General features: G+C 42.6%; 1 protein-coding gene across 1 annotated transcript in view; it reads left to right on the top strand.

The window, feature by feature from the left end:
* Positions 1-27,233, top strand: part of LOC143806939 (ras-related and estrogen-regulated growth inhibitor-like) — a 265,866-nt gene that overhangs the window by 136,185 nt on the left and 102,448 nt on the right. The window contains exon 2 of the mRNA XM_077288011.1: positions 393-449. Coding sequence (XP_077144126.1) covers positions 393-449 — 57 coding nt within the window. The remainder of the gene's footprint in view (positions 1-392; positions 450-27,233) is intronic.

Raw genomic sequence — 27,233 nt, 5'->3', positions numbered from 1 at the left:
ACCAAGTTGTTTAATAAGGCTTCTGTTAGAGAACAATGCATGAAATGTGAGTCTTAGAAAATTCCTCCAAAGGCTCACCTGTGTTATGTTTCCATATTGTTTTTGAATAGCTATAATATGGCTGCTGCCGGTATAAGTTAAAGAGCATATGTTAGAGGGGTGGTCGGGTCCCAGCGAACGGCTTTCATATTGCAGTTCCCAATGACAGGTTGATCACAAATGCCTGCTGCCATTACTGGGAGAAGGGGGGAAGGTACATCCTTATGTTCTCTGAGTAATCACAGATTGTAGCACTAATGAAAGTATGATGTGTATTCAGTATGGAGCTGATATTGCCAGTAATTCATTTCACTAATGTGCCTTTTATAATCAGACTTTCTTTTTCTTATCAGCACTTACTGTCAGATTCATCACTAAACGGTTTATTGGAGATTATGATCCAACCCTTGGTAAGTCTCTCTTTTTATTCTCTAATATCTATCTCTCTATCTATTATCTATCTATTATCTATCTATCTATCTATCTATCTATCTATCTATCTATCTATCATCTATTTATCTATCTATCTATTATCTATCATCTATCTATCTATCTATCTATCATCTATCTATCTATCTATCTATCTATCTATCTATCTATCTATCTATCTATCTAATCATCTATCTATTATATGTCTATTATTTATCTATCTATTGTCTATCTATTATCTATCGATCATCTATCTTTCATCTATCTATCTATCTATCTATCTATCTATCTATCTATCTATCTATCTATCTATCGTCTATCTATCTATCTATCATCTATCTATCTATCTATCTATCTATCTATCTATCTATCATCTATCTATCTAGCTATCTATCTATCTATCTATCTATCTATCTATCTATCTATCTATCTATGAAAAAGACTTGAGAAAGGCTCAGACATTAAACCAAAACATTGTGTACTTTTTATTATTCTTATTATTTTCTTTATATAGCACCATTAATTCCATGGTGCTGTACATGAGAAAGGGGTTACATACTTTTTGGCATAGAATACATTTTCTTTTTCACTTTTTTTGCAATGTTTGGAGTGCAACCTCTTATTCTCCTATATATTATTACTAGCAAAATACACGTGGCATTGCTCTTGAAAAATGATGTGTTAAATTGTTGGTTATTTTTGCTAAGAGTTTATTTTCAGTTTCACCACAAAGCTGACATCTTCAGCTTTAAAATTAGTTTTTTCAACTCTTCTTTTTTGTTAGTTTGGCTTTAACAATTATTTATTTTTACAAATTTGTCGTAAGGCCATGTGCACACGTTCAGGATTTTTCGTGTTTTTTTCGCGTTTATTCGCTATAAAAAAGTGATAAAAACGTGAAAAAAACGCTTACATATGCCTCCTATTATTTACAGGGTATTCCGCATTTTTTGTGCAAATGTTGCGATTTTTTCCACGAAAATATCGCATCGCGGAAAAAAAAAGCAACATGTTCATTAAAAATGCGGAATTGCGGGGATTCCGCACACCTAGAAGTGCATTGATCTGCTTACTTCCCGCACGGGGCTGTGCACACCATGCGGGAAGTAAGCAGATTATGTGCGGTTGGTACCCAGGGTGGAGGAGAGGAGACTCTCCTCCACGGACTGGGCACCATATAATTGGTCAAAAAAAAAAGAATTAAAATAAAAAATAGTCCTATACTCACCCTTTGATGGACCCCGAAGTGTTCCCGCCTCTCCGGTGCATGCTCTCTCTTCGGTTCCTATAGATGGTGTGGTTCAGGACCTGTGATGACGTCACTGTCTTGTGATTGGTCACGTGACCGCTCATGTGACTCACGCGACCAATCACAAGCCGCGACGTCATCACAGGTCCTGAACCACACCGGCATCTATAGGAACGGACGCCGCTGAGGAGATCGTCTGGGTGAGTATAACCATTTTTTTTTTTTTAATTATTTTTAAACATTCTATCTTTTACTATAGATGCTGCATAAGCAGCATCTATAGTAACAAGTTGGTCACACTTGTCAAACAGTATGTTTGACAAGTGTGACCAACCTGTCAGTCAGTTTTCCAAGCGATGCTACAGATCGCTTGGAAAACTTTAGCATTCTGCAAGCTAATTACGCTTGCAGAATGCTAAAAAAACGCAAAAAAAAAACGGGAAAAAAACGCAAAAAAAAAATGCGGATTTCTTGCAGAAAATTTCCGGTTTTCTTCAGGAAATTTCTGCAAGAAATCCGGACGTGTGCACATACCCTAACACTGAGGCGAACAACAACTAATTTTTTAACACATTTTTTTCAGCCTGTTTCATCAGTTTCCTTTCAAGCAGGGGCTCACATTGTTCATTTGTCTCCAGTCTTTGAGACAGTTTTGCTTTGTTAGCTTTTAGATTAACTTGCCCAGTAGATTCAGATCCTTAGTAATCAACTCAGACTGATCAGAGATCTAATAGGTCAATCTATATATATAAAGACCAAAAAGAGAAAAAGTTTGTAGTATGAACGGCACCAGAGGAGTACACCATCCGGACTCGGATACACGTGAATCCAATTTAACAGCCTGCACGAAATCCCAGGGTTTAAGGTGCTCAGCATTAATAGCATGTAATCTGATAAACAAAAAGTAGAAAGAGATGCGGCACTCACCCATTTTGCTTGTGAAATCGTGCTGTTTTTATTTGGACCGACATGAAAAAGTTGTTACATGTCCACCTTCTCTCCCCGCACCCTCCTGTATGCCTGATGTATTACATGGACATGTAACAACTTTTTCATGTCGATCCAAATAAAAACAGCACAATTTCACAAGCAAAAAGGGTGAGTGCCGCATCTCTTTCTACTTTTTGTTTATCACTACATATACAGCAGAAAATGTGCGACTGCCTCACAGTCAGACTCTTCTAGTTGTCCACAGCAACCAATCAGAGCTCAGCTTTCACTCTACCTCAGCAGCTTCAATGCTGAAAGCTGCACTCTGGTTATTATAAGCAACCAGAACGATCTTACTGTGAGGCAATTCTCATAAATGAGGACCCAGTTACTGCTGTAGTGGCCATAGACAACCTGAACGATCTTACTGTGAGGCAATTCTCATAAATGAGGACCCAGTTACTGCTGTAGTGGCCATAGACAACCTGAACGGCCTTATTGCGAGGCAATTCTCATTAATGAAGACCCAGTTACTGCTGTAGTGGCCATAGACAACCTGAACGGCCTTACTGCGAGGCAATTCTCATTAATGAGGCCCCAGTTACTACTGTAGTATCCATAGGCAACCTGAACAATCTTACTGTGAGGCAATTCTCATAAATGAGGCCCCAGTTACTACTGTAGTGGCCGTAGGCAACCTGAACGATCTTACTGCGAGGCAATTCTCATTAATGAAGACCCAGTTACTGCTGTAGTGGCCATAGATAACCAGAACGATCTTAATGTGAGACAATTCTCATAAATGAGGCCCCAGTTATTACTGTAGTGGCCGTAGGCAACCTGATCGATCTTACTGTGAGGCAGTTCTCATAAATGACCTATTGTTTAAATCAGGATTTTGTGTTAAAGAGGTGTTAACAAGTTATTCAATTATTTTAACTACCGTATTTTTCAAGCTATAAGACACACTTCCCTCCCCCAAAATTTGGAAGGAAAATGGGGGGGGGGGGGGGTGTCGGCTGAGAAAGGGACCCTGCTGCACCACAGCAGCAAAACTCCGGAAACCCTACATTTGAACTATAAGACGCACCCCGATTTTCCTTAGAAAGTTTGAGGGGGGAAAAGTGTGTCTTATGGTCCAAAAAATACGGTAATTAAAACAATTGAATAACTTGTGAACACCCCTTAGGCCGGGCTCACACTTGCGAGTGCAATGCGAGAATCTCACACGAGTCTCTCGCATCAATACCCGGGACTGCCACCGGTACTTGGGACCGGAGCATGCGGCTGCATGTATTTCTACGCAGCTGAAAGGTCCGGTCCCGAATGCAGGCGGCAGTGCCAGGCATTGATGCGAGAGACTCCAGCGGGTTTTTCACATTGCACTCGCAAGTGTGACCCCGGCCTTTAAAGGGAACCTGTCACCTGAGTTTGGCGGGACCAGTTTTGGGTCATATGGGCGGGGTTTTTGGGTGTTTGATTCACCCTTTCCTTACCCGCTGGCTGCATGCTGGCCGCAATACTGGATTGAAGTTCATTCTCTGTCCTCCGGAGTACATGCCTGCGCAAGGCAATATTAGTACTCAGGTGACAGGTTCCCTTTAACACAAAATCCTGATTTAAACAATAGGTTATTTTCTAATGATAAGCTTCTCTCTAAGCACTGACTATGCAGAAATATTTTTTAAGGGGTAACCAAATGCACTGTCGGGTCAGATCTTTTCATTCCACTGACCAAACATTATTACAGGTCACATATTTTGTTTCTGTTTACTGGATATTAGCCACATTTTGCTTCTATTTAATATGCTTAATTGCATGATAAATAACAATGATAATAAATCCTATAAATACGTAAATGAATTCCTTTACCTCCCACATATGCCAGAACAGAATTAATTTCTTAGCCAGCTGCCCATGAACGCGGCTGCTGTGTGTACGGTGATTTTCCACTTGAATAATACTTGTTTCTCCTTGCCAGATTCTGCTGGGATGATTATATTATCATACAATCAGTAGAAATGAACAAGCACTAAAATGCTCAGATGCTCATTACTCGAATAGAGCAATTCCTAATGCTCAGATGCTCATTACTCGAACAGAGCAATTCCTAATGCTCAGATGCTCATTACTCGAACAGAGCAATTCCTAATGCTAGGATGCTTTTTACTGGCACTGAGAAATAAGGGTATAGCGCCCCCAAGCGGGGGTAGCCGAGACCCCAGAGAACATTATTTGGGTCGTTTTTTTTCTGTCACCGAATAACGTCAATGGTTAAAAAAATAAGATCGGTTTCCCAATTTCTCTCTCCTCTGATATGATCTAGCATACCAGTGAAGAGAGAAATGGGGTCCCCCAAGCCCCCCCGGTACCTCCGACATCCCTGGACCATTCGGGTCCCCTGGCCTCCACATCAGCTTCCCGGAAGAAAATGGTGGCACCCGGCAAACCCCATGAAGTCCCCTGAACCGCTGGCGTCTTTTTCCAGGAGAAAATGGTGGGGGCATGCAAAGTGCACCCGCCGAGATCTGCTGGCCGGCACCTGGCAACAATAGGAAATTTTTTCTATTGGTTCATTTTGATCATTGTGATAGACCCTATCACAGTGACAAAAATAGAAAAAATAGTAAATCAAACCCCCCTTTATAACCCCCTTAGGTAAAAATAATAAAATAAAATATATATTTTTTCCATTAGGGTTAGGGTTGGGGTTAGAGCTATGGTTAGGGTTGGGCTAGGGTTGGAGCTAGGGTTAGGATTGGGGTTAGAGCTAAGGTTAGGGTTGGCTAGGGTTAGGGTTGGGGCTAGGGTTAGGGTTGGGGTTAGAGCTAGGTTTAGGGCTGGGCTATGGTTAGTGTTGGGGCTTGGGTTAGAGCTAGGGTTAGGGTTGGACTAGGGTTAGAGCTAGGGTTAGAGCTAGGGTTGGGCTACGGTTAGGGTTAGGGGCTAGGGTTAGAATTGGGGCTAGGGTTATGGTTGGGGCTAGGGTTGCAGCTAGGGTTTGGGTTAGGCTAGGGTTAGAATTGGGACTAGGGTCAGAGTTGTGGCTAGGGTTAGGGTTGGAGTTGTGTTGTGGTTAGGGTTATGTTGGGGTTAGGGTTGTGTTTACGGTTGTGGTGTTGGGTTTAGGGTGGTGTTGGGGTTAGGGTGGTGTTTGGGTTAGGTTTGTAGTTAGGGTTATGGTTGTGGATAGAGTTGGGATTACGGTTAGGGTTGAGATTAGTGATAGGGGTGTGTTGTGGTTAGGGCTGTGTTAGGGTTAGAATTAGAATTGAGGGGTTTCCAGTGTTTAGGTATTTCAGGGGGTCCCCAAATGCCACATGGCGTCCGCTATTGATTCAATCAAATTTTGCGTTCAAAAAGTGAAAACGGTGATCCCTCCCTTCTGAGCCTTGCCATGCGCCCAAACAGTGGTTTTCCCCACACATACGGGGTATCCGTGTACTCAGGAGAAATTGAACAACAAATTTTGTTGTCCATTACTCTTGCTACCCTTGTGAAAATAAAAAAGTTTGGGTCTAAAGTAATTTTTTTCTGAAAAAAAGTAAAATGTTCATTGTTTCTTTCCACATTGCTTTAGTTCTCGTGAAGCACCTGAAGGGTTAATAAACTTCTTGAATGTGGTTTTGAGCACCTTGAGGGGTGCAGTTTTTAGAATGGTGTCACTCTTAGGTATTTTCTGTCATATTGACCCCCTAACTCACTTCAAATCTGAGGTGGTCCCTAAAAAAAATAGTTTTGTAAATTTTGTCTGGCACCCCCACTCACCGTAGTCTATCCCTGTCTTCCCTATCACAACCCTTGCCACAAGGTTGGAAAACAATATGCAAACAGAATAGGGATGAAGAGAGTCTTTTGGATAACAAACACTTAATAGACCTAATTCAGCAGGAATATTGTATGAAAAAATTAAAGATACAACAACAAAAACATCCGTGATCAGCCATTAATACTGCTCCCACCAGAGACACTTTCCACAGTAATACACATCATATACTGTATATGCCCTTCTAGGACATTTATTGATGGTATTTAACCTGTTTAGTCACATTGGGTGGGTGATCTTTTTAAATATTTATAATAAAATTCAGTTTTATAGGAGTTTATGTTCACAAAAATTAATTTAATTCCTTATTACATCAATTTTTTGTTTTCAACTTTTAACCCTTATAACGTCCTAACAAAAAAAATTTGGTTTCGAAAATTGTGCTGATTGAAAGTAGACATGCGGGAAATGTTATTTGTAAACTATTTTGTGCAACACGACGCTCTGATTTAAGGGCACACAAATAAATAATTAGAAAATTTCAAAATTTTCAACATTTTTGCCAAATATCTGTTTTTTTTTCATAAATAAATGAAAGTCATATCGAATAAATGTTACTACTAACATGAAGTACAATATGTCACAAAAAACAATCTCAGGCTGTGCACACGTCAGGATTTCTTGCAGAAATTTCCTGAACAAAACCGGACATTTTCTGCAAGAAATCCGCATGCGATATTTTCGCGTTTTTTTTGCGGATTTCTCCGGAGGTTCCCAATGCAATAATATAGTGGGAAATCACGGAAAAAAAATGCAACATATGCACAAAAATTGCGGAATGCATTATAATGATGGGATGCATACAGTCTGTATGCTTTTTTTATGCGTTGTTAGCACGTTTTTATAGCGAAAAAACACAAAAAGCGTGAAAAATCTGGAACGTGTGCACACAGCCTCAGAATCAGTGGGATCCGTTGAAATGTTCCAGAGCTATAACTTCATAAATTGGCAGTGTTCAAAATTGTACAAATTGGTCAGTCATTAAGTTCAAAATTGGCTCTGTCACTAAGAGGTTAAAGGTTTGTATTTATTGACTGCAACAAAAATTGTAATATTTTTATTATTCAAATAGGTATAATTATATAGTGAAACTGGAAATCCCCTTTATCATGTATCTTGTAAAAAAAATAGATTAGATGATCAATATATTCTTTATGAATTATTGTACGCTTCATTCAGTGTTGCTCTATGTTTCTCTGTTACACGAAGACACTTTGTTCTGCTGCTGATCTGCTCTTTTAATTCCCTTCGTAACTTGGTCTTCAAGTAAATCCAGGGCATTTATCTTTTTCTGGTCTTAAAATCCACTCCATCATTCATTGCGTGTGCCTTTTATGGTAAAACAGTTCTGGGAGTTAGTTCCACTTAATCTGTTTATTTGGGGACATAAGAAGTTCCGAGAAAACAAGCAATTTAAGTTAAAACAGTAATTCTGTTCCATAAATTCTTGGCATGAAATGGTACAAAAGTAACATTTTTTGTAGACTGAAAAGTTTTTCAGTTTCTTAATGTTTTCTGTATCAGTGTTATTCAGATCTCTGCTTACTGAGGTTTAATAGGGAGATGTTATATCTTACTTTTTGGGGATACAAATCTGTCAAGGTCATGTGATGGACACACAGCAACAGGGCACAATAAAGAAAAATTGTCTCCAGGTCAAAAGTAGAAAGGTTGTGCTCTCACTTTATTTCCACAGCTTCCCTGAGTAATCTGTATTTTGTTTTTGTAAATCAGCCATATGGTTCCAGAGATAGGGCCTTTTTATGTTTTTTATGTATTGCTACATTTTCTGGTCCCTATGAAGGGGCGTGACTCTCAGGGTAATAATGCAGAACAGCCTGAAACCACGCCCATGAGGAATCATTTGAGCCCCACCCCCTTAATAGAATCCAAAAAACTAGCACTGTGTAAAAAGGTCCATATCTCTGGATTCGTATGTCAGATTTACAAAAATCAAAGAATGGAGTGCTTAGGGGAGCAGCGAGAATAAAATCAGCGCAAAACCTGGACACTTTTGACCTAGTGACAGAACCTCTTTAAGGCTAAGTTCCCATAATGAATATTTGGTAAGTTTTAGATGTTGTAGGTTTTCAGCACCATTTCTGCACCTATTGAGTAAATTAGGAAGAAAAGGTGGAAAAGTCAGTTTACCTGCATATATGTTAATTATTTTAACTATATAACTAATCAGATGTTTTAGATTATTGTATATTTGTGTTTTTTTGCCACTAGGTCAGATCATGACTAAGACGCAAGTCGAATCACGTTGATCTTTCCTAACAGTGTGCTAGTGCTTACACAATATGTGTAGTCTATTTTCTAGCCTGGAAGAAGTTATTTTTAGCTACCTCCACCTACCGCTGGATTCTTCTACATTTTCACTTTATTGAGTAAATTAGGTTACTTGGGTTTTTTCATTGCGTTTTTGAGTGCGTTTTTATACATGCTTTTTTATTGAATTTTTTCTGCTGCGGTTTTTGTCTCTTTTTGGTATATTATGTTTTGAATAAAGCTGCTTTCTTTTTGGTACTTTCTGGTATTTGGTTTTGATAAAACTTTATTTTAGAGTGCATGTGTTTTCGGTGCATTTCCGCTGTGGAAACTCACTAAAAATGCATGTACTTTTTACCTACGAGTTTTCAACATCTATTGAAATTTTATGGGGAAAATCTGCACACATAAAACTCAGCATTCCAGCAAGAGAAATTCACATGTTGAATATTTAAAAAAAAACGCACTGCAGGTCAGTTTATGTTACTTTAAAAAAAAAAAAAGCACAGTGGATATGACATTTCTATAAATCACATTCACTTTGCTAGAACTGTAAAAAACTCATGGGAACTTAAAAGGAATCTGTCAGCAGATTGTTGCTATATAATCTGAGAGCAGAATGTTGTAGGGGCTGTGACTAGTGATGAGCGAATGTACTCGTTGCTCGGGTTTTCCCCAGCACGCTCGGGTGACCTCCAAGTATTTGTTAGTGTTCGGAGATTTAGTTTTCATCGCGGCAGCTGAATGATTTACAGCTATTAGCCAGGCTGAGGACATGTGGGGGTTGCCTGGTTGCTAGGTAATCCCAACATGTAATCAAGCTGGCTAATAGCTGTAAATCATGTTGCTGAGGCAATGAAAACTAAATCTCCGAGCAGTCATAAAAACTCGGAGGTCACCCGAGCGTGCTCAGGAAAACCCGAGCAACGCGTACACTCGCTCATCACTAGCTGAGACCCTGATTACAGTGATGTATCACTTACTGTACTGTGTTTTGCTATGTGAATAGTCAATGTTTTATCAGCAGGAGATAATCACTGCAGGACTAGTTGTCTCATGCCTACTGGTCCAGCCACTCCCTCAGCACTGATTAGAAGCTTTCTGCCAATACACAGTGTACACAGAAAGCTGGCAATCAGTGGTGTGGGCGGGGTTATACAGGAATCAGCATTCCGAGCTCTGCTAGATCTGCAGCACAGTAAGGCCGGCGTCACACTAGGCGTCTGAAAATACGGTCCGTTTTTTACGGCCGTAATACGCAGAAATGTTCCCAAAATAGTGATCCGTATGTCATCCGTAGGCAGGGTGTGGCAGCGTATTTTGCGCATGGCATCCTCCGTATGTAATCCGTATGGCATCCGTACTGCGATATTTTCTCACAGGCTTGCAAAACCGACATACAATGGATCTATGGGCTCAAATATTCGTTAAAACATATATACAGTCTATATATATATATATATATATATATATATATATATATATATATATATATATCAGTGAGACATATATATATATTTATATTTAATTCAGCGCAAGATAGCATAAAAGCCGGTAATTCAATTGCCGGCTTTTGCTCTCTCCTTCACAAACCCAACAGGATATGAGACATAGTTTACATACACAGTAAACCATCTCATATCCCTTCTTTTATTACATATTCCTCTTCATTAATGTAAGAAGCGTCTCTGTGTAAAATTTGGGGTCTCTAGCTATTAAATTAAAGGGTTAAATCCCGGAAAAAATCCAGAGTGGGAAAGCCAGTGACTGAGGGCAGATATTAATAGCCGAGAGAGGGACCATAGTTATAGGACCCCCCTGGCTAAAAACATCTGCCCCCAGCCACCCCAGAAAAGGCACATCTGTAAGATGCGCCTATTCTGGCACTTAGCCTCTCTCTTCCCACTCCCGTGTAGCGGTGGGATATGGGGTAATGAAGGGTTAATGTCACCTTGCTATTGTAAGGTGACATTAAGCCAGGTTAATAATGGAGAGGCGTCAATTATGACACCTATCCATTATTAATCCAATAGTACGAAATGGTTAATAAAACACACACACACATTATTAAAAAGTATTTTAATGAACTAAAGACACATGTTGTTTTAATATTCTATTATACTCTTAACCCCTTAGTGACGGAGCCAAATTTTTAAAATCTGACCAGTGTCACTTTATGTGGTAATAACTCTGGAATGCTTCAACGGATCCCAGTGATTTTGAGACAGTTTTTTCGTGACACATTATACTTTATGATAATGGTAAATTTATGTCGATACGTTTTGTGTTTATTTATAAATAATACCAGAAATTTGAGAAAAGTGTAAAAAAATTAGCAATTTTCAAACTTTGCATGATTATCCCTTTAATCCAGATAGTCATACCACAGCAAAACATTAATAAATCACATTACCCACATGTCAGCTTTACATCAGCACCATTTGTAAAATGTTATTTTATTTTGCTAGCATTTTAGGAGGTTTAAAAATGTAGCAGTCATTTTTCATTTTTTCAAGGAAATTTACAAAATTTATTTTTTTAGGGACCTATCCAGGTTTGAAGTGCCTTTAGGGGTCCAATATATTGGGAAACCCCCAAAAGTTATAACATTTTAAAAACAGCACCCCCTGACATATTGAAAACTGCTGTTAGGTAGTTTATTAACCCTTCAGGTGCTTTTCAGGAATTAATGCAAAGTGGCATGATAGAAATGAAAATGTGTATTTTTACCACCTCAATGCCTCTAACTTCTGAACAGATTACTACAGCCATCAGACTCTAAGGCCGCTACTTGGTCATGAATTGCCATGGCAAACATAAGGACCACAAAATCATGAACTGAGGGCACCAATTGGGATAAAGAGGAAGCTCCCACATTCTGTTAACCATTTATAATGATGTAGTCACTATTGACAGCAGCATCTAAGGGGTTAAATAGATATGGACGGTGCAAATACTGATCGTGGCTGATGCAGCAAGTTGTCAGCTATAGTGGACAGCTGACAGCTGCTGGATTGTCACCTGTATGGGGAGGCTATTCTCTTATATCTCAGGTCAGTTAAAAGACGTATTGGCTGTCATTAAGGGGTTAATCCACCTGAAGACCCTTGTCACCTGGAACAAAGTTAAATAAAAACAAACAACAATATTCCATACCTTCCGTCGTTTAGTCTTGACCCACGCTGTAAATCCATCTGAAGGGGTTAAATCATTCTACACCCAGTAGCTCTGCTAATGCAGCTGTGCTACTGTCTGTAAAACTTGGTGAATGAATGGAATGCAGGGGAATGTACTGTAGTTACCTCGAGTCGCGGTGATGCGTCCTCTGCTGGATGAACTCATATGAACTCGAGCCTGGGAAAATATTCTGAAAAGTTCCCAGGAGCTGGGACATAGAGAATCATTGTACCGTATGCAATCCGTATTTTCTGCGCCTCTCATACGTCCGTAAAACTCGCCAGTGTGACCCCGGCCTAAGGATGAGAGAGGCTGGCAGAGAGACCAAAAAGATGGCTGTTCCCAGATTTGATGCACAACTGTCCACAGTTTGTGTGTAGTATTGATGGAGCTGAGCAGCAAAACCAGATACAGCTCGTGGAGGTGTATATCACTGTTCCTAGAGGTTAGCAGCCATGTCTTATCCTGTACAACAAGTATCGTAGATATATGTTATTGCACAACCAAAGGACATGAAATCTCATGTACAACTAACAGCACCCACAAGTGAAGGCAGATGGTGAGTAGTCACTTAAATGAGTCACTGTATATCCCAGAGAAGAAACATTTATTTGTTTGATTAATTTCCAAATGTTCAGAATGTTTTATACTTTTTTTTAAATAGACACTTTAACATAACGATGTTTTATGTTTTATATTGTTGTTGTTTTTGGAGCGATACAATGACATATTCAAGTGAACCCTCATCCTCTCATTTATTGAATGAACCGTTTGTACGAGCAAGCAACTAGTGAATTACTTTACAATTAAATAAAGAATCCTAAAGAAAATAAATGATTTGTAGAATAAATTGTAGGAATAAATAATTCTTTAACCTCTGAAGAACTGGCCAATTTTTTTTTTATTATTATTTTTCATCTTGGTGTTTAGCAAAATAAAACTTTTTCTTTATTTTTTACTTTTATTTTTGCATCAACCTGAATGAATCTGTGGAACATGTGCTTTCTCTTTTTGCCATTTTGGGGTATACTTAGAGTGGTAATTTTGTTTTAATTAATTTAATGTTGTGGTACAAGCAAAATAAAAAATACTTGTTAAAAAAGGTTAGGCTGCCACCAACATGGGGATGACAAATATGTGGGAGTTTCTTCATGTTACATGTGAAATTATATCTGTATAACCAGAGGCATAGCTAGGGGTTTGCTTCAGGGGGGCAAAACCTCTGAGTGGGCCCCTAACCAGGCAATCCTGGTTATATCTATGGTGGCACAGCCTAAAAGCTCGCTCACACGAGCGTAAAACATAAAACATTGCATAGCACTCGGACCAGTGTTATTCTATGGGGCAGCTCAGATCTGAGATTATTTTCTCATGCTAATTCGGTATGAGACAACAATCGCTGCGATTGGCATTAAGACTCTGCTCATACGCACACATACAAGTCTATGGGTGTGTGTGAAACAATGGACTGCACTCTGATGTCATCCAAGTGAAGTGTGACTACCAAGGATACCGGCAATAGAGGAGATGGATAAATTACTTTCACCGTCTCCTACGCACCTGTGCTGCGATTCTGTCACGTGAGAGGATCGGAGCACAGAGCACTGACACTCGGCTCACATTCACAGCAGAGTATGAGCCGAGTGTCATTAGCATTATCGTCCCGATTCTGCCGCATGAGTGAACATACGCTTGTGTGACCCCGGCCTCATATTGGAATTAGGAGAACCTCAGCAGATGACTATGTTGTTACTAAAAAAATCTCTATGCAAAGACAAACACTGATATTACCGCCATATGACCATATAGTGGTAGATACCGGTCCTGCAGAACATGTGAGAGATTACAGCACAGTTACAGATGGTGACTCACCGCTGAAGTTCTTACCTTGTGGCGTCATTTACTTTTCCTGTATTTTCCATCTGGCCCAGTCCAACATGACAACTTCTTCCAGCCAGAACTCATCTGCAGAGGATACAACAAAGACATATATGACTTCTCACATTTCCAGCAATGGCTCCATCTATCTCCAACCTGGACAAGTTCCTCCTCTGTCACCCCAATACGGAGCAGCTGCTGCCGTATGTGTCCCTAATACTGCACCTACTGTTTGGTACTGTGTGCCCTCAAAAACAAACGACTACAACCCCTGGCAAAAATTATGGAATCACCGGCCTTGGAGGATGTTCATTCAGTTGTTTAATTTTGTAGAAAAAAAGCAGATCACAGACATGGCACAAAACTACAGTCATTCAAATTACAACTTTCTGGCTTTACGAAACACTAAAAGAAATCAAGAACAAAAAATGTGGTAGTCAGTAATGGTTACCTTCAGCGTCGGACTGGAGAACCTTGGGCCCACCAGAGAAAAATCTTTCTTGGGGCCCATCATGCTGTTTAAAAATACCACACAGGATAGATCCTATATACCACACCACACAGGAAAGCTCACGGATCCTCTATATACTACACCACACAGGAGAGCTGACAGATCCTCTATATACTGCACCACACAGGAGAGCTGACAGATCCTCTATATACTACACCACACAGGAGAGCTGACAGATCCTCTATATACTGCACCACACAGGAGAGCTGACAGATCCTCTATACACTGCACCACACAGGAGAGCTGACAGATCCTCTATATACTACACCACAGGAGAGCTGACAGATCCTCTATATACTACACCACACAGGAGAGCTCACGGATCCTCTATATACTACACCACACAGGAGAGCTGACAGATTTTCTATATACTGCACCACACAGGAGAGCTGACAGATCCTCTATATACTGCACCACACGGGAGAGCTGACAGATCCTCTATATACTGCACCACACAGGAGAGCTGACAGATCCTCTATATACTACACCACACAGGAGAGCTGACAGATCCTCTATATACTACACCACACAGGAGAGCTGACAGATCCTCTATATACTGCACCACACGGGAGAGCTGACAGATCCTCTATATACTGCACCACACAGGAGAGCTGACAGATCCTCTATATACTACACCACACAGGAGAGCTGACAGATCCTCTATATACTACACCACACGGGAGAGCTGACAGATCCTCTATATACTACACCACATAGGACAGCTGACAGATCCTCTATATACTACACCACACAGGAGAGCTGACAGATCCTCTATATACTGCACCACACAGGAGAGCTGACAGATCCTCTATACACTGCACCACACAGGAGAGCTGACAGATCCTCTATATACTACACCACAGGAGAGCTGACAGATCCTCTATATACTACACCACACAGGAGAGCTCACGGATCCTCTATATACTACACCACACAGGAGAGCTGACAGATTTTCTATATACTGCACCACACAGGAGAGCTGACAGATCCTCTATATACTGCACCACAAGGGAGAGCTGACAGATCCTCTATATACTGCACCACACAGGAGAGCTGACAGATCCTCTATATACTACACCACACGGGAGAGCTGACAGATCCTCTATATACTACACCACACGGGAGAGCTGACAGATCCTCTATATACTACACCACACGGGACAGCTGACAGATCCTCTATATACTACACCACACAGGAGAGCTGACAGATCCTCTATATACTACACCACACAGGAGAGCTGACAGATCCTCTATATACTGCACCACACAGGAGAGCTGACAGATCCTCTATACACTGCACCACACAGGAGAGCTGACAGATCCTCTATATACTACACCACAGGAGAGCTGACAGATCCTCTATATACTACACCACACAGGAGAGCTCACGGATCCTCTATATACTACACCACACAGGAGAGCTGACAGATTTTCTATATACTGCACCACACAGGAGAGCTGACAGATCCTCTATATACTGCACCACACGGGAGAGCTGACAGATCCTCTATATACTGCACCACACAGGAGAGCTGACAGATCCTCTATATACTACACCACACAGGAGAGCTGACAGATCCTCTATATACTACACCACACGGGAGAGCTGACAGATCCTCTATATACTACACCACACGGGAGAGCTGACAGATCCTCTATATACTGCACCACACAGGAGAGCTGACAGATCATCTATATACTACACCACACAGGAGAGCTGACAGATCCTCTATATACTGCACCACACAGGAGAGCTGACAGATCATCTATATACTACACCACACAGGAGAGCTGACAGATCCTCTATATACTACACCACACGGGAGAGCTGACAGATGCTCTATATACTGCACCACACAGGAGAGCTGACAGATCCTTTATATACTACACCACACGGGAGAGCTGACAGATCCTTTATATACTACACCACACGGGACAGCTGACAGATCCTCTATATACTGCACCACACAGGAGAGCTGACAGATCCTTTATATACTACACCACACGGGAGAGCTGACAGATCCTCTATATACTACACCACACGGGAGAGCTGACAGATCCTCTATATACTGCACCACACAGGAGAGCTGACAGATCCTTTATATACTACACCACACGGGAGAGCTGACAGATCCTTTATATACTACACCACACAGGAGAGCTGACATCCTCTATATTCTACACCACACAGGAGAGCTGACAGATCCTCTACATACTACACCACACAGGAGAGCTGACATCCTCTATATTCTACACCACACAGGAGAGCTGACAGATCCTCTATATACTACACCACTCAGGAGAGCTACCAGATCCTCTATATACTACACCACACAGGAGAGCTGACAGATCCTCTATATACTACACCACACAGGACAACTGACAGATCCTCTATATACTACACCACACAGGAGAGCTGACAGATCCTCTATATACTGCACCACACAGGAGAGCTGACAGATCCTCTATATACTACACCACACAGGAGAGCTAACAGATCCTCTATATACTACACCACACAGGAGAGCTATCAGATCCTCTATATACTACACCACACAGGAGAGCCGACAGATCCTCTATATACTGCACCACACAGGAGAGCAGACAGATCCTCTATATACTGCACCACACAGGAGAGCTGACATCCTCTATATTCTACACCACACAAGACAGCTGACAGATCCTCTATATACTACACCACACAGGAGAGCTGACAGATGCTCTATATACTACAACACACAGGAGAGCTGACAGATCCTCTATATACTACACCACACGGGAGAGCCGACAGATCCTCTTTATACTACACCACACAGGAGAGCTGACAGATCCTCTATATACCACACCACACAGGAGAGCTGACATCCTCTATATTCTAAACCACACAGGACAGCTGACAGATCCTCTATATACTACACCACACAGGAGAGCTGACAGATCCTCTATATACTACACCACACAAGAGAGCTGACAGATCCTCTATATACTACACCACACAGGAGAGCTGACATGACCTCTATATACTACACCACACAAGAGAGCTGACAGATCCTCTATATACTACACCACACAAGAGAGCTGACAGATCCTCTATATACTACACCACACAAGAGAGTTGACAAATCCTTTATATACTACACCACACAGGAGAGCTGACAGATCCTCTATATACTACACCACACAAGAGAGCTGACAGATCCTCTATATACTACACCACACAGGAGAGCTGACAGATCCTCTATATACTACACCACACAAGATAGCTGACAGATCCTCTATATACTACACCACACAGGACAGCTGACAGATCCTCTATATACTACACCACACGGGAGAGCCGACAGATCCTCTATATACTACACCACACGGGAGAGCTGACAGATCCTCTATATACTACACCACACGGGAGAGTTGACAAATCCTTTACATACTACACCACACAGGAGAGCTGACAGATCCTCTATATACTACACCACACAGGAGAGCTGACAGATCCTCTATATACTACACCACACAGGAGAGCTGACAGATCCTCTATATACTACACCACATAGAAGAGCTGACAGATCCTCTATATACTACACCACAGGAGAGCTGACAGATCCTCTATATACTACACCACATAGAAGAGCTGACAGATCCTCTATATACTACACCACAGGAGAGTTAGACAGATCCTCTATATACTACACCACACGGGACAGCCGACAGATCCTCTATATACTTCACCACACGGGAGAGCTGACAGATCTTCTATATACTACACCACACGGGAGAGCTGACAGATCCTCTATATACTACACCACACGGGAGAGCCGACAGATCCTCTATATACTACACCACACAGGAGAGCTGACAGATCCTCTATAGACTACACCACACCAGAGAGCCGACAGATCCTCTATATACTACACCACACAGGAGAGCTCACAGATCCTCTATATACTACACCACACAGGAGAGCTGACAGATCCTCTATATACCACACCACACAGGAGAGCCGACATCCTCTATATTCTACACCACACAGGACAGCTGACAGATCCTCTATATACTACACCACACAGGAGAGCTGATAGAGCCTCTATATACTACACCACACAAGAGAGTTGACAAATCCTTTATAGACTACACCACACAGGAGAGCTGACAGATCCTCTATATACTACACCACACAGGAGAGCTGACAGATCCTCTATATACTACACCACACAGGAGAGCTGACAGATCCTCTATATACTACACCACATAGGACAGCTGACAGATCCTCTATATACTGCACCACACAGGAGAGCTGACAGATCCTCTATATACTACACCACACGGGAGAGCCGACAGATCCTCTATATACTACACCACACAGGAGAGCTGACAGATCCTCTATATACTACACCACACGGGAGAGCCGACAGATCCTCTATATACTACACCACACAGGAGAGCTGACAGATCCTCTATATACTACACCACACAAGAGAGCTGACAGATGCTCTACATACCACACCACACAGGAGAGTTGACAAATCCTTTATAGACTACACCACACAGGAGAGCTGACAGATCCTCTATATACTACACCACACAAGAGATCTGACAGATCCTCTACATACCACACCACACAGGAGAGCTGACAGATCCTCTATATACTACACCACAGAAGAGAGCTGACAGATCCTCTATATACTGCACCACACAGAAGAGCCGACAGATCCTCTATATACTACACCACACAGGAGAGCTGACAGATCCTCTATATACTACACCACACAGGAGAGCTGACAGATCCTCTATATACTACACCACACAGGAGAGCTGACAGATCCTCTATATACTACACCACATAGGACAGCTGACAGATCCTCTATATACTGCACCACACAGGAGAGCTGACAGATCCTCTATATACTACACCACACGGGAGAGCCGACAGATCCTCTATATACTACACCACACAGGAGAGCTGACAGATCCTCTATATACTACACCACACGGGAGAGCCGACAGATCCTCTATATACTACACCACACAGGAGAGCTGACAGATCCTCTATATACTACACCACACAAGAGAGCTGACAGATGCTCTACATACCACACCACACAGGAGAGTTGACAAATCCTTTATAGACTACACCACACAGGAGAGCTGACAGATCCTCTATATACTACACCACACAAGAGATCTGACAGATCCTCTACATACCACACCACACAGGAGAGCTGACAGATCCTCTATATACTACACCACAGAAGAGAGCTGACAGATCCTCTATATACTGCACCACACAGAAGAGCCGACAGATCCTCTATATACTACACCACACAGGAGAGCTGACAGATCCTCTATATACTACACCACACGGGAGAGCCGACAGATCCTCTATATACTACACCACACGGGAGAGCCGACAGATCCTCTATATACTACCCCACACAGGAGAGCTGACATCCTCTATATTCTACACCACACAGGACAGCTGACAGATCCTCTACATACTACACCACACAGGAGAGCTGACAGATCCTCTATATACTACACCACACAAGAGAGTTGACAAATCCTTTATAGACTGCACCACACAGGAGAGCTGACAGATCCTCTATATACTACACCACACAGGAGAGCTGACAGATCCTCTATATACTACACCACACAGGAGAGCTGACAGATCCTCTATATACTACACCACACAGGAGAGCTGACAGATCCTCTATATACTACACCACATAGGACAGCTGACAGATCCTCTATATACTGCACCACACAGGAGAGCTGACAGATCCTCTATATACTACACCACACAGGAGAGCTGACAGATCCTCTATATACCACACCACACAGGAGAGCTGACATCCTCTATATTCTACACCACACAGGACAGCTGACAGATCCTCTATATACTACACCACACAGGAGAGCTGACAGATCCTCTATATACTACACCACACAAGAGAGCTGACAGATCCTCTACATACTACACCACACAGGAGAGCTGACAGATCCTCTATATACTACACCACACAAGAGAGCTGACAGATTCTCTATATACTACACCACACAGGAGAGCTGACAGATCCTCTATATACTACACCACACAGGAGAGCTGACAGATCCTCTATATACTATACCACATAGAAGAGCTGACAGATCCTCTATATACTACACCACAGGAGAGCTGACGGATCCTCTATATACTACACCACATAGAAGAGCTGAGAGATCCTCTATATACTACACCACACAGGAGAGCCGACAGATCCTCTATATACTACACCACAGGAGAGTTGACAGATCCTCTATATACTACACCACACTGGACAGCCGACAGATCCTCTATATACTACACCACACGGGAGAGCCGACAGATCCTCTATATACTACACCACACGGGAGAGCCGACAGATCCTCTATATACTACACCACACAGGAGAGCTGACAGATCCTCTATATACTACACCACACGGGAGAGCCGACAGATCTTCTATATACTACACCACACAGGAGAGCCAACAGATCCTCTATATACTGCACCACACAGGAGAGCTGACAGATCCTCTATATACTACACCACACAAGAGAGTTGACAAATCCTTTTTATACAGTTATATGAAAAAGTTTGGGCACCCCTATTAATCTTAATGTTTTATAAAAATTGTTTTTTTTGCAACAGCTATTTCAGTTTCATATATCTAATAACTAGTGTTGAGCGATACCGTCCGATACTTGAAAGTATCGGTATCGGAAAGTATCGGCCGATACCGGCAAAGTATCGGATCTAATCCGATACCGATACCCGATACCAATACAAGTCAATGGGACTCAAGTATCGGACGGTATCCCTGATGGTTCCCAGGGTCTGAATGAGAGGAAACTCTCCTTCAGGCCCTGGGAACCATATTAATGTGTAAAATAAAGAATTAAAATAAAAAATATTGCTATACTCACCTCTCCGACGCAGCCTGGACCTCACCGAGGGAACCGGCAGCGTTCTTTGCTTAAAATGCGCGCTTTTCCTTCCTTCCGTGACGTCACGGCTTCTGATTGGTCGCGTGCCGCCCATGTGGCCGCGACGCGACCAATCACAGCAAGCCGTGACGTAATTTTCAGGTCCTTCTAGGCATTCAGTATTTTAAAATTACGTTCCGGCTTTGTGATTGGTCGCGTCACGGTCACATGGGCGACGCGACCAATCACAAGCCGTGACGTCACGGGAGGCAGGAGACGCGCGCATTTTAAAATGCGCGCGTGTCCAGCCTCCCGTGACGTCACGGCTTGTGATTGGTCGCGTCGCCCATGTGGCCGCGACGCAACCAATCACAGCAAGCCGTGACGTAATTTCAGGTCCTTCAGGATTTTAAAATTACGTTCTGGCTTGTGATTGGTCGCGTCGCGGTCACATGGGCGACGCGACCAATCACAAGCCGTGACGTAATTTTAAAAATGCGCGCGTCTCCTGCCTCCCGTGACGTCACGGCTTGTGATTGGTCACGTCGCCCATGTGACCGCGACGCGACCAATCACAAAGCCGGAACGTAATTTTAAAATACTGAATGCCTAGAAGGACCTGAAAATTATGTCACGGCTTGCTGTGATTGGTCGCGTCGCGGCCACATGGGCGGCACGCGACCAATCAGAAGCCGTGACGTCACGGAAGGAAGGAAAAGCGCGCATTTTAAGCAAAGAACGCTGCCGGTTCCCTCGGTGAGGTCCAGGCTGCGTCGGAGAGGTGAGTATAGCAATATTTTTTATTTTAATTCTTTCTTTTACACATTAATGTTGTTTCGATACCGATACCCGATACCACAAAAGTATCGGATCTCGGTATCGGAATTCCGATACAGCAAATATCGGCCGATACCCGATACTTGCGGTATCGGAATGCTCAACACTACTAATAACTGTTGGACACAGTAATGTTTCTGCCTTGAAATGAGGTTTATTGTGCTAACAGAAAATAAGCAAACTGCATTCAAACAAAATTTGACAGGTGCATAAGTATGGGCACCCTTATCATTTTCTTGTTTAAAATAATCCTACCTACTTTTTACTGACTTACTAAAGCACTTTTTTTGGTTTTGTAACCTCATTGAGCTTTGAACTTCATAGCTAGGTGTATGCAATCATGAGAAAAGCTACTTAAAGTGGCCACTTGCAAGTTGTTCTCCTGTTTGAATCTCCTCTGACGAGTGGCATCATGGGCTCCTCAAAACAACTGTCAAATGATCTGAAAACAAAGTTTTTTCAACATAGTTGTTCAGGGGAAGGATACAAAAAGCTGTCTCAGAGATTTAACCTGTCAATTTCCACTGTGAGGAACATAGTAAGGAAATGGAAGAACACAGGTACAGTTCTTGTTAAGACCAGAAGTGGCAGGTCAAGAAAAACATCAGAAAGGCAGAGAAGAAGAATGGTGAGATCAGGCAAGGACAATCCTCAGACCACCTCCAGAGAGCTGGAGCATCAACTTGCTGCAGATGGTGTCACTGTGCATCTGACAGAAACAACGACACAGCGGCAGAAGACGGCGACTGCTGCATATTTTATTACACACAGGGAAGCTTTCTGTTGGGGCGAGACATTGTTTTTATTAGTATGATTTTGGATAGATGTGATTTTTTTCATCACTTGTTATAGCTTTTTTTGTGTAATTGTGGCGAACAGAAAAAAGGACATTTGGCGTTCTTGAGTTGTTTCTGTTTACGGTGTTTACTGATCGAGTTAATTGTTTTTATATTTTGATAGATCAGACTTTTCTGAACTCAGCAATACCAAATATGTGTTGTTTTTTATTTTTTTAAATATATTTATTTTCAATTGGATAAAAAGGGGTGATTTGAACTTTTAGGAATTTTTTTAATTTTGTTTTTACCTTTCACTGGTACAGTTAGCCCCCTTAGAGGACATGAAAATGCGATCATCCGATCGCATGTGCTATTATATACAGTGATGCCACAGCATCACTGCATATAGCAGAAATTATGGCCTGGCCACAGGAAGAAGACCCCTGGCTGTCGCTACAACCCATCGGCGACCCACGATCACATCATGGGCACCAATGGGTGAGAGAATGACGCGCACGCATGTTGACATGTGTTATATGCTGCTGTCAGAGATTGACAGTGGCATATAACACGAGCCATACATGTAAGGCAGATGTCGTAAAGGTGTTAATTACCTGAGGACCCCCTTCACCACTGTGTCACCCAATATCCTGTGGGCCCCCTCCCCCACTGTGTCACCTCTATTTTCCTGTGGGCCCCCTCCCCAACTATGTCACCTCTATTTTCTTGTGGGTCCCCTCCCCCACTGTGTCACCTCTATTTTCTTGTGGGCCCCCTCCCCCACTGTGTCACCTCTATTTTCTTGTGGGCCCTCTCCCCCACTGTGTCACCTCTATTTTCCTGTGGGCCCCCTCCCCCACTGTGTCACCTCTATTTTCCTGTGAGCCCCCTCCCCCACTGAGTCACTTCTATTTTCCTGTGGGCCCCCTCCCCCACTGTGTCACCTCTATTTTCCTGTGGGCCCCCTCCCCCACTGTGTCACCTCTATTTTCCTGTGGGCCCCTCCCCCACTGTGTCACCTCTATTTTCCTGTGGGCTTACTGAGAGAGGGAAAGGGGAGCCACAGTAAAATAGAGGTGGTTGACACAATGGGGGAGGGGACCCACAAGAAAATTGGAATATCACTGTGGGCCCCCTCCCGTTACCTTTAGGATGCATGAGGCCCCCTCCCCTAACTGCCTCTATGGCCAGAGATCTAGTCAGGGTGCAGGCATCATATAGATATTTACTTACAGCCATCAGACTCCCTCTGCTCCACTGCACAATACATGGCCATGCCGTGCGCTGCTTGGGTAGGACTGCTGACCAATCACAGCACAGCTCCTTGCCTGAGCTGTGCTGTGAGCTCACACAAAGAAAACTAACACTGATTGGCTGAATTGCAGCCAATCAGCGTTTACACTGCTGCCCAGGGCTTTGTGGAAGAGGAGCAGAGATACGCAGCACAGGAGACAGGTGACTGCGGGACAACTGTTGTGTGCCAGTGTGTGTCTCCTCTCAGACTCAGCCTCACAGTCAGCTGTTCTGCTGACTGTGCTGGCTGAAGTGAGGGTCGGCACACACACAACTCCTGGCAGAGTAATAGAAGCCGGCAGCGGCAGCAGGTGATGTGAAGGAGCTGTGCCTGCATTTCCCATCACCTGTGCAGTCTGCCAGCCGCTGCCGGCTATACAATAAAGTGCGCCCTGCTTCCCGCAGCTATGAGCATGCAGGGCAGGCACAAATGAAGGAGGCAGGGGCTGGGGGCGGGGCCCACCGGAGGATTCTCCGGTGTCCCGGTGCCCCAGTCCGACGGTGGTTACCTTTTTTAACCAAGCATAGGGGAAAAATTATGGACTCACTCAATTCTGAGGAAAAAATTATGGAATCATGAAAAACAAACAAACAAAAAAACACTCCTAAACATCACTAGTATTTTCTCGCACCACCTCTGGCTTTTATAACAGCTTGCAGTCTCTGAGGCATGGACTTAATGAGTGTCAAACAGTACTCTTCATCAATCTGGCTCCAACTTTCTCTGATTGCTGTTGCCAGATCAGCTTTGCGGGTTGGAGCCTTGTCATGGACCATTTTCTTCAACTTCCACCAATGATTTTCAATTGGATTGAGATCCGGACTATTTGCAGGCCATGACATTGACCTTATGTGTCTTTTTTAAAGGAATGTTTTCACAGTTTTTGCTCTATGGCAGGATGCATTATCATCTTGAAAAATGATTTCATCATCTCCAAATATCCTTTCAATTGATGGGATAAGAAAAGTGTCCAAAATATCAACATAAACTTGTGCATTTATTGAAGATGTAATGACAGCCATCTCCCCAGTGCCTTTACCTGACATGCAGCCCCATATCATCAATGACTGGAAATTTGCATGTTCTCTTCAGGCAGTCATCTTTATAAATCTCATTGGAACGGCACCAAACAAAAGTTCCAGCATCATCACCTTGCCCAATGCAGATTCGTGATTCATCACTGAATATGACTTTCATCCAGTAATCCACAGTCCACGATTGCTTTTCCTTAGCTCATTGCAACCTTGTTTTTTTCTGTTTAGGAGTTAATGGTGGCTTTCGTTTAGCTTTTCTGTATGTAAATCCCATTTCCTTTAAGCAGTTTCTTACAGCTTGGTCACAGGCGTTGACTCCAGTTTCCACCCATTCGTTCCTCATTTGTTTTGTTGTGCATTTCCTGTTTTGGAGACATATTGCTTTAAGTTTTCGGTCTTGATGCTTTGATGTCTTCCTTGGTCTACCAGTATGTTTGCCTTTAACAACCTTCCCATGTTGTTTTAATTTGGTCTAGATTTTAGATACAGCTGACTGTGAACAACCAACATCTTTTGCAACATTGCATGATGATTTACCCTCTTTTAAGAGTTTGATAATCCTCTCTTTTGTTTCAAATGACATCTCTCGTGTTGGAGCCATGATTCATGTCAGTCCACTTGGTGCAACAGCTCTCCAAGGTGTGATCACACCTTTTTTGATGCAGACTAACGAGCAGATCTAATTTGATGCAGGTGTTATTTTTGGGTATGAAAATTCACAGGCTGATTCCATAATTTTTTCCTCAGAATTGAGTGATTCCATAATTTTTCCCCTATGCTTGGTTATAAAAAGTAACCATTACTAACTACTACAATTTTTGCTCTTGATTTCTTTTAGTGTTTCTTAAAGCCAGAAAGTTGCCATTTGAAATGACCTTAGTTTTGTGCTATGTCTTTTTTATACAAAATTAAACAACTGAATGAACATCCTCCAAGGCCGGTGATTCCATAATTTTTGCCAGGGGTTGTAGGATATATTAATATGAAACAGTACCAACATTTTATCCCTTGAAAGTAGTAATGCCCTCTGTATGCTCAGTTGACAGTCACAAGAACTTGAGTGCCCCTATAACAATAAGTTTAAAATATAATAATGTCCTGAGGCTCCCCTCTACACAGTACGATGATCTCCTATACACAGTATAATGCCCCCCACTGTATAGAACCCCCTACCCAGTATACTGCTCCGTCAGTAGCCTCCAAACTGTTTGATGGCCTCAACACTACAATGGCCACCACACTGTACAAATGCCACACATTATCTCCCACACGGTATAATGACCCCTTCACTGCATGACAGCCCCTCACTGAATGATGGACCCTCCCAGTAGTCCCCACACTGTATGATGGCCTCCTGAGTAGCCTCCATATAGTATATTGCACCCCCACAGTCCTCAATATAGTATAATGCACTCCCCATAGTCTAACACTTAGTATAATGTACCCCATAGTCCCCCATATAGTATAATGCACCCCACAGTCCTCCATATACTATTATGCACTCCCCATAGTCCTTAATATAGTATAAATGTGGCACCCCAGGAGTCCGGTTGCCACAATGGCATTGCCTCCCTCACAGGGGGTGATGCCAAGCCTGGAAGCAAGAAGGGATCCCTTTAGCAGGTAACACTGGAATACAACACCTTCCTGACTCCAGACCAGAAGGGGGAGTTCTAAACCCGGTTTCAGGGGAGCTTCCCTACAAGTTCTGATCTGGAGGCTGGGTCAGTCAGAGTGAGTTTAGTGTGAGACAATGAAGGAAGAGAAAGCAAGTGAGGAGAATCTGTGGACTGGAGCTGCGACTGAGCTCACCCCAGGACTAAGCGCAACAGACCGGACACCGGAGTCCGTGGTTGTGTGGGAACTGCATGCCCAGCAACTGAATCCGGAGAACAGGAGATTGCAGGTCTTCTGGCCACATCTGACGCCTGAAGGCATCGCAACAAACTAGAGCCTGGAGCACCACGAGGGAGTGACACCAAGAAAAAGCTTGATCTGCCCGCCATGTGGTTAGTGTTCCACTTAAAGGACAGG

The sequence above is a fragment of the Ranitomeya variabilis genome, chromosome 2 (assembly GCF_051348905.1).
Source record: "Ranitomeya variabilis isolate aRanVar5 chromosome 2, aRanVar5.hap1, whole genome shotgun sequence".
NCBI lineage: Eukaryota > Metazoa > Chordata > Amphibia > Anura > Dendrobatidae > Ranitomeya > Ranitomeya variabilis.
This window is presented reverse-complemented; position numbering and strand designations above follow the sequence as displayed.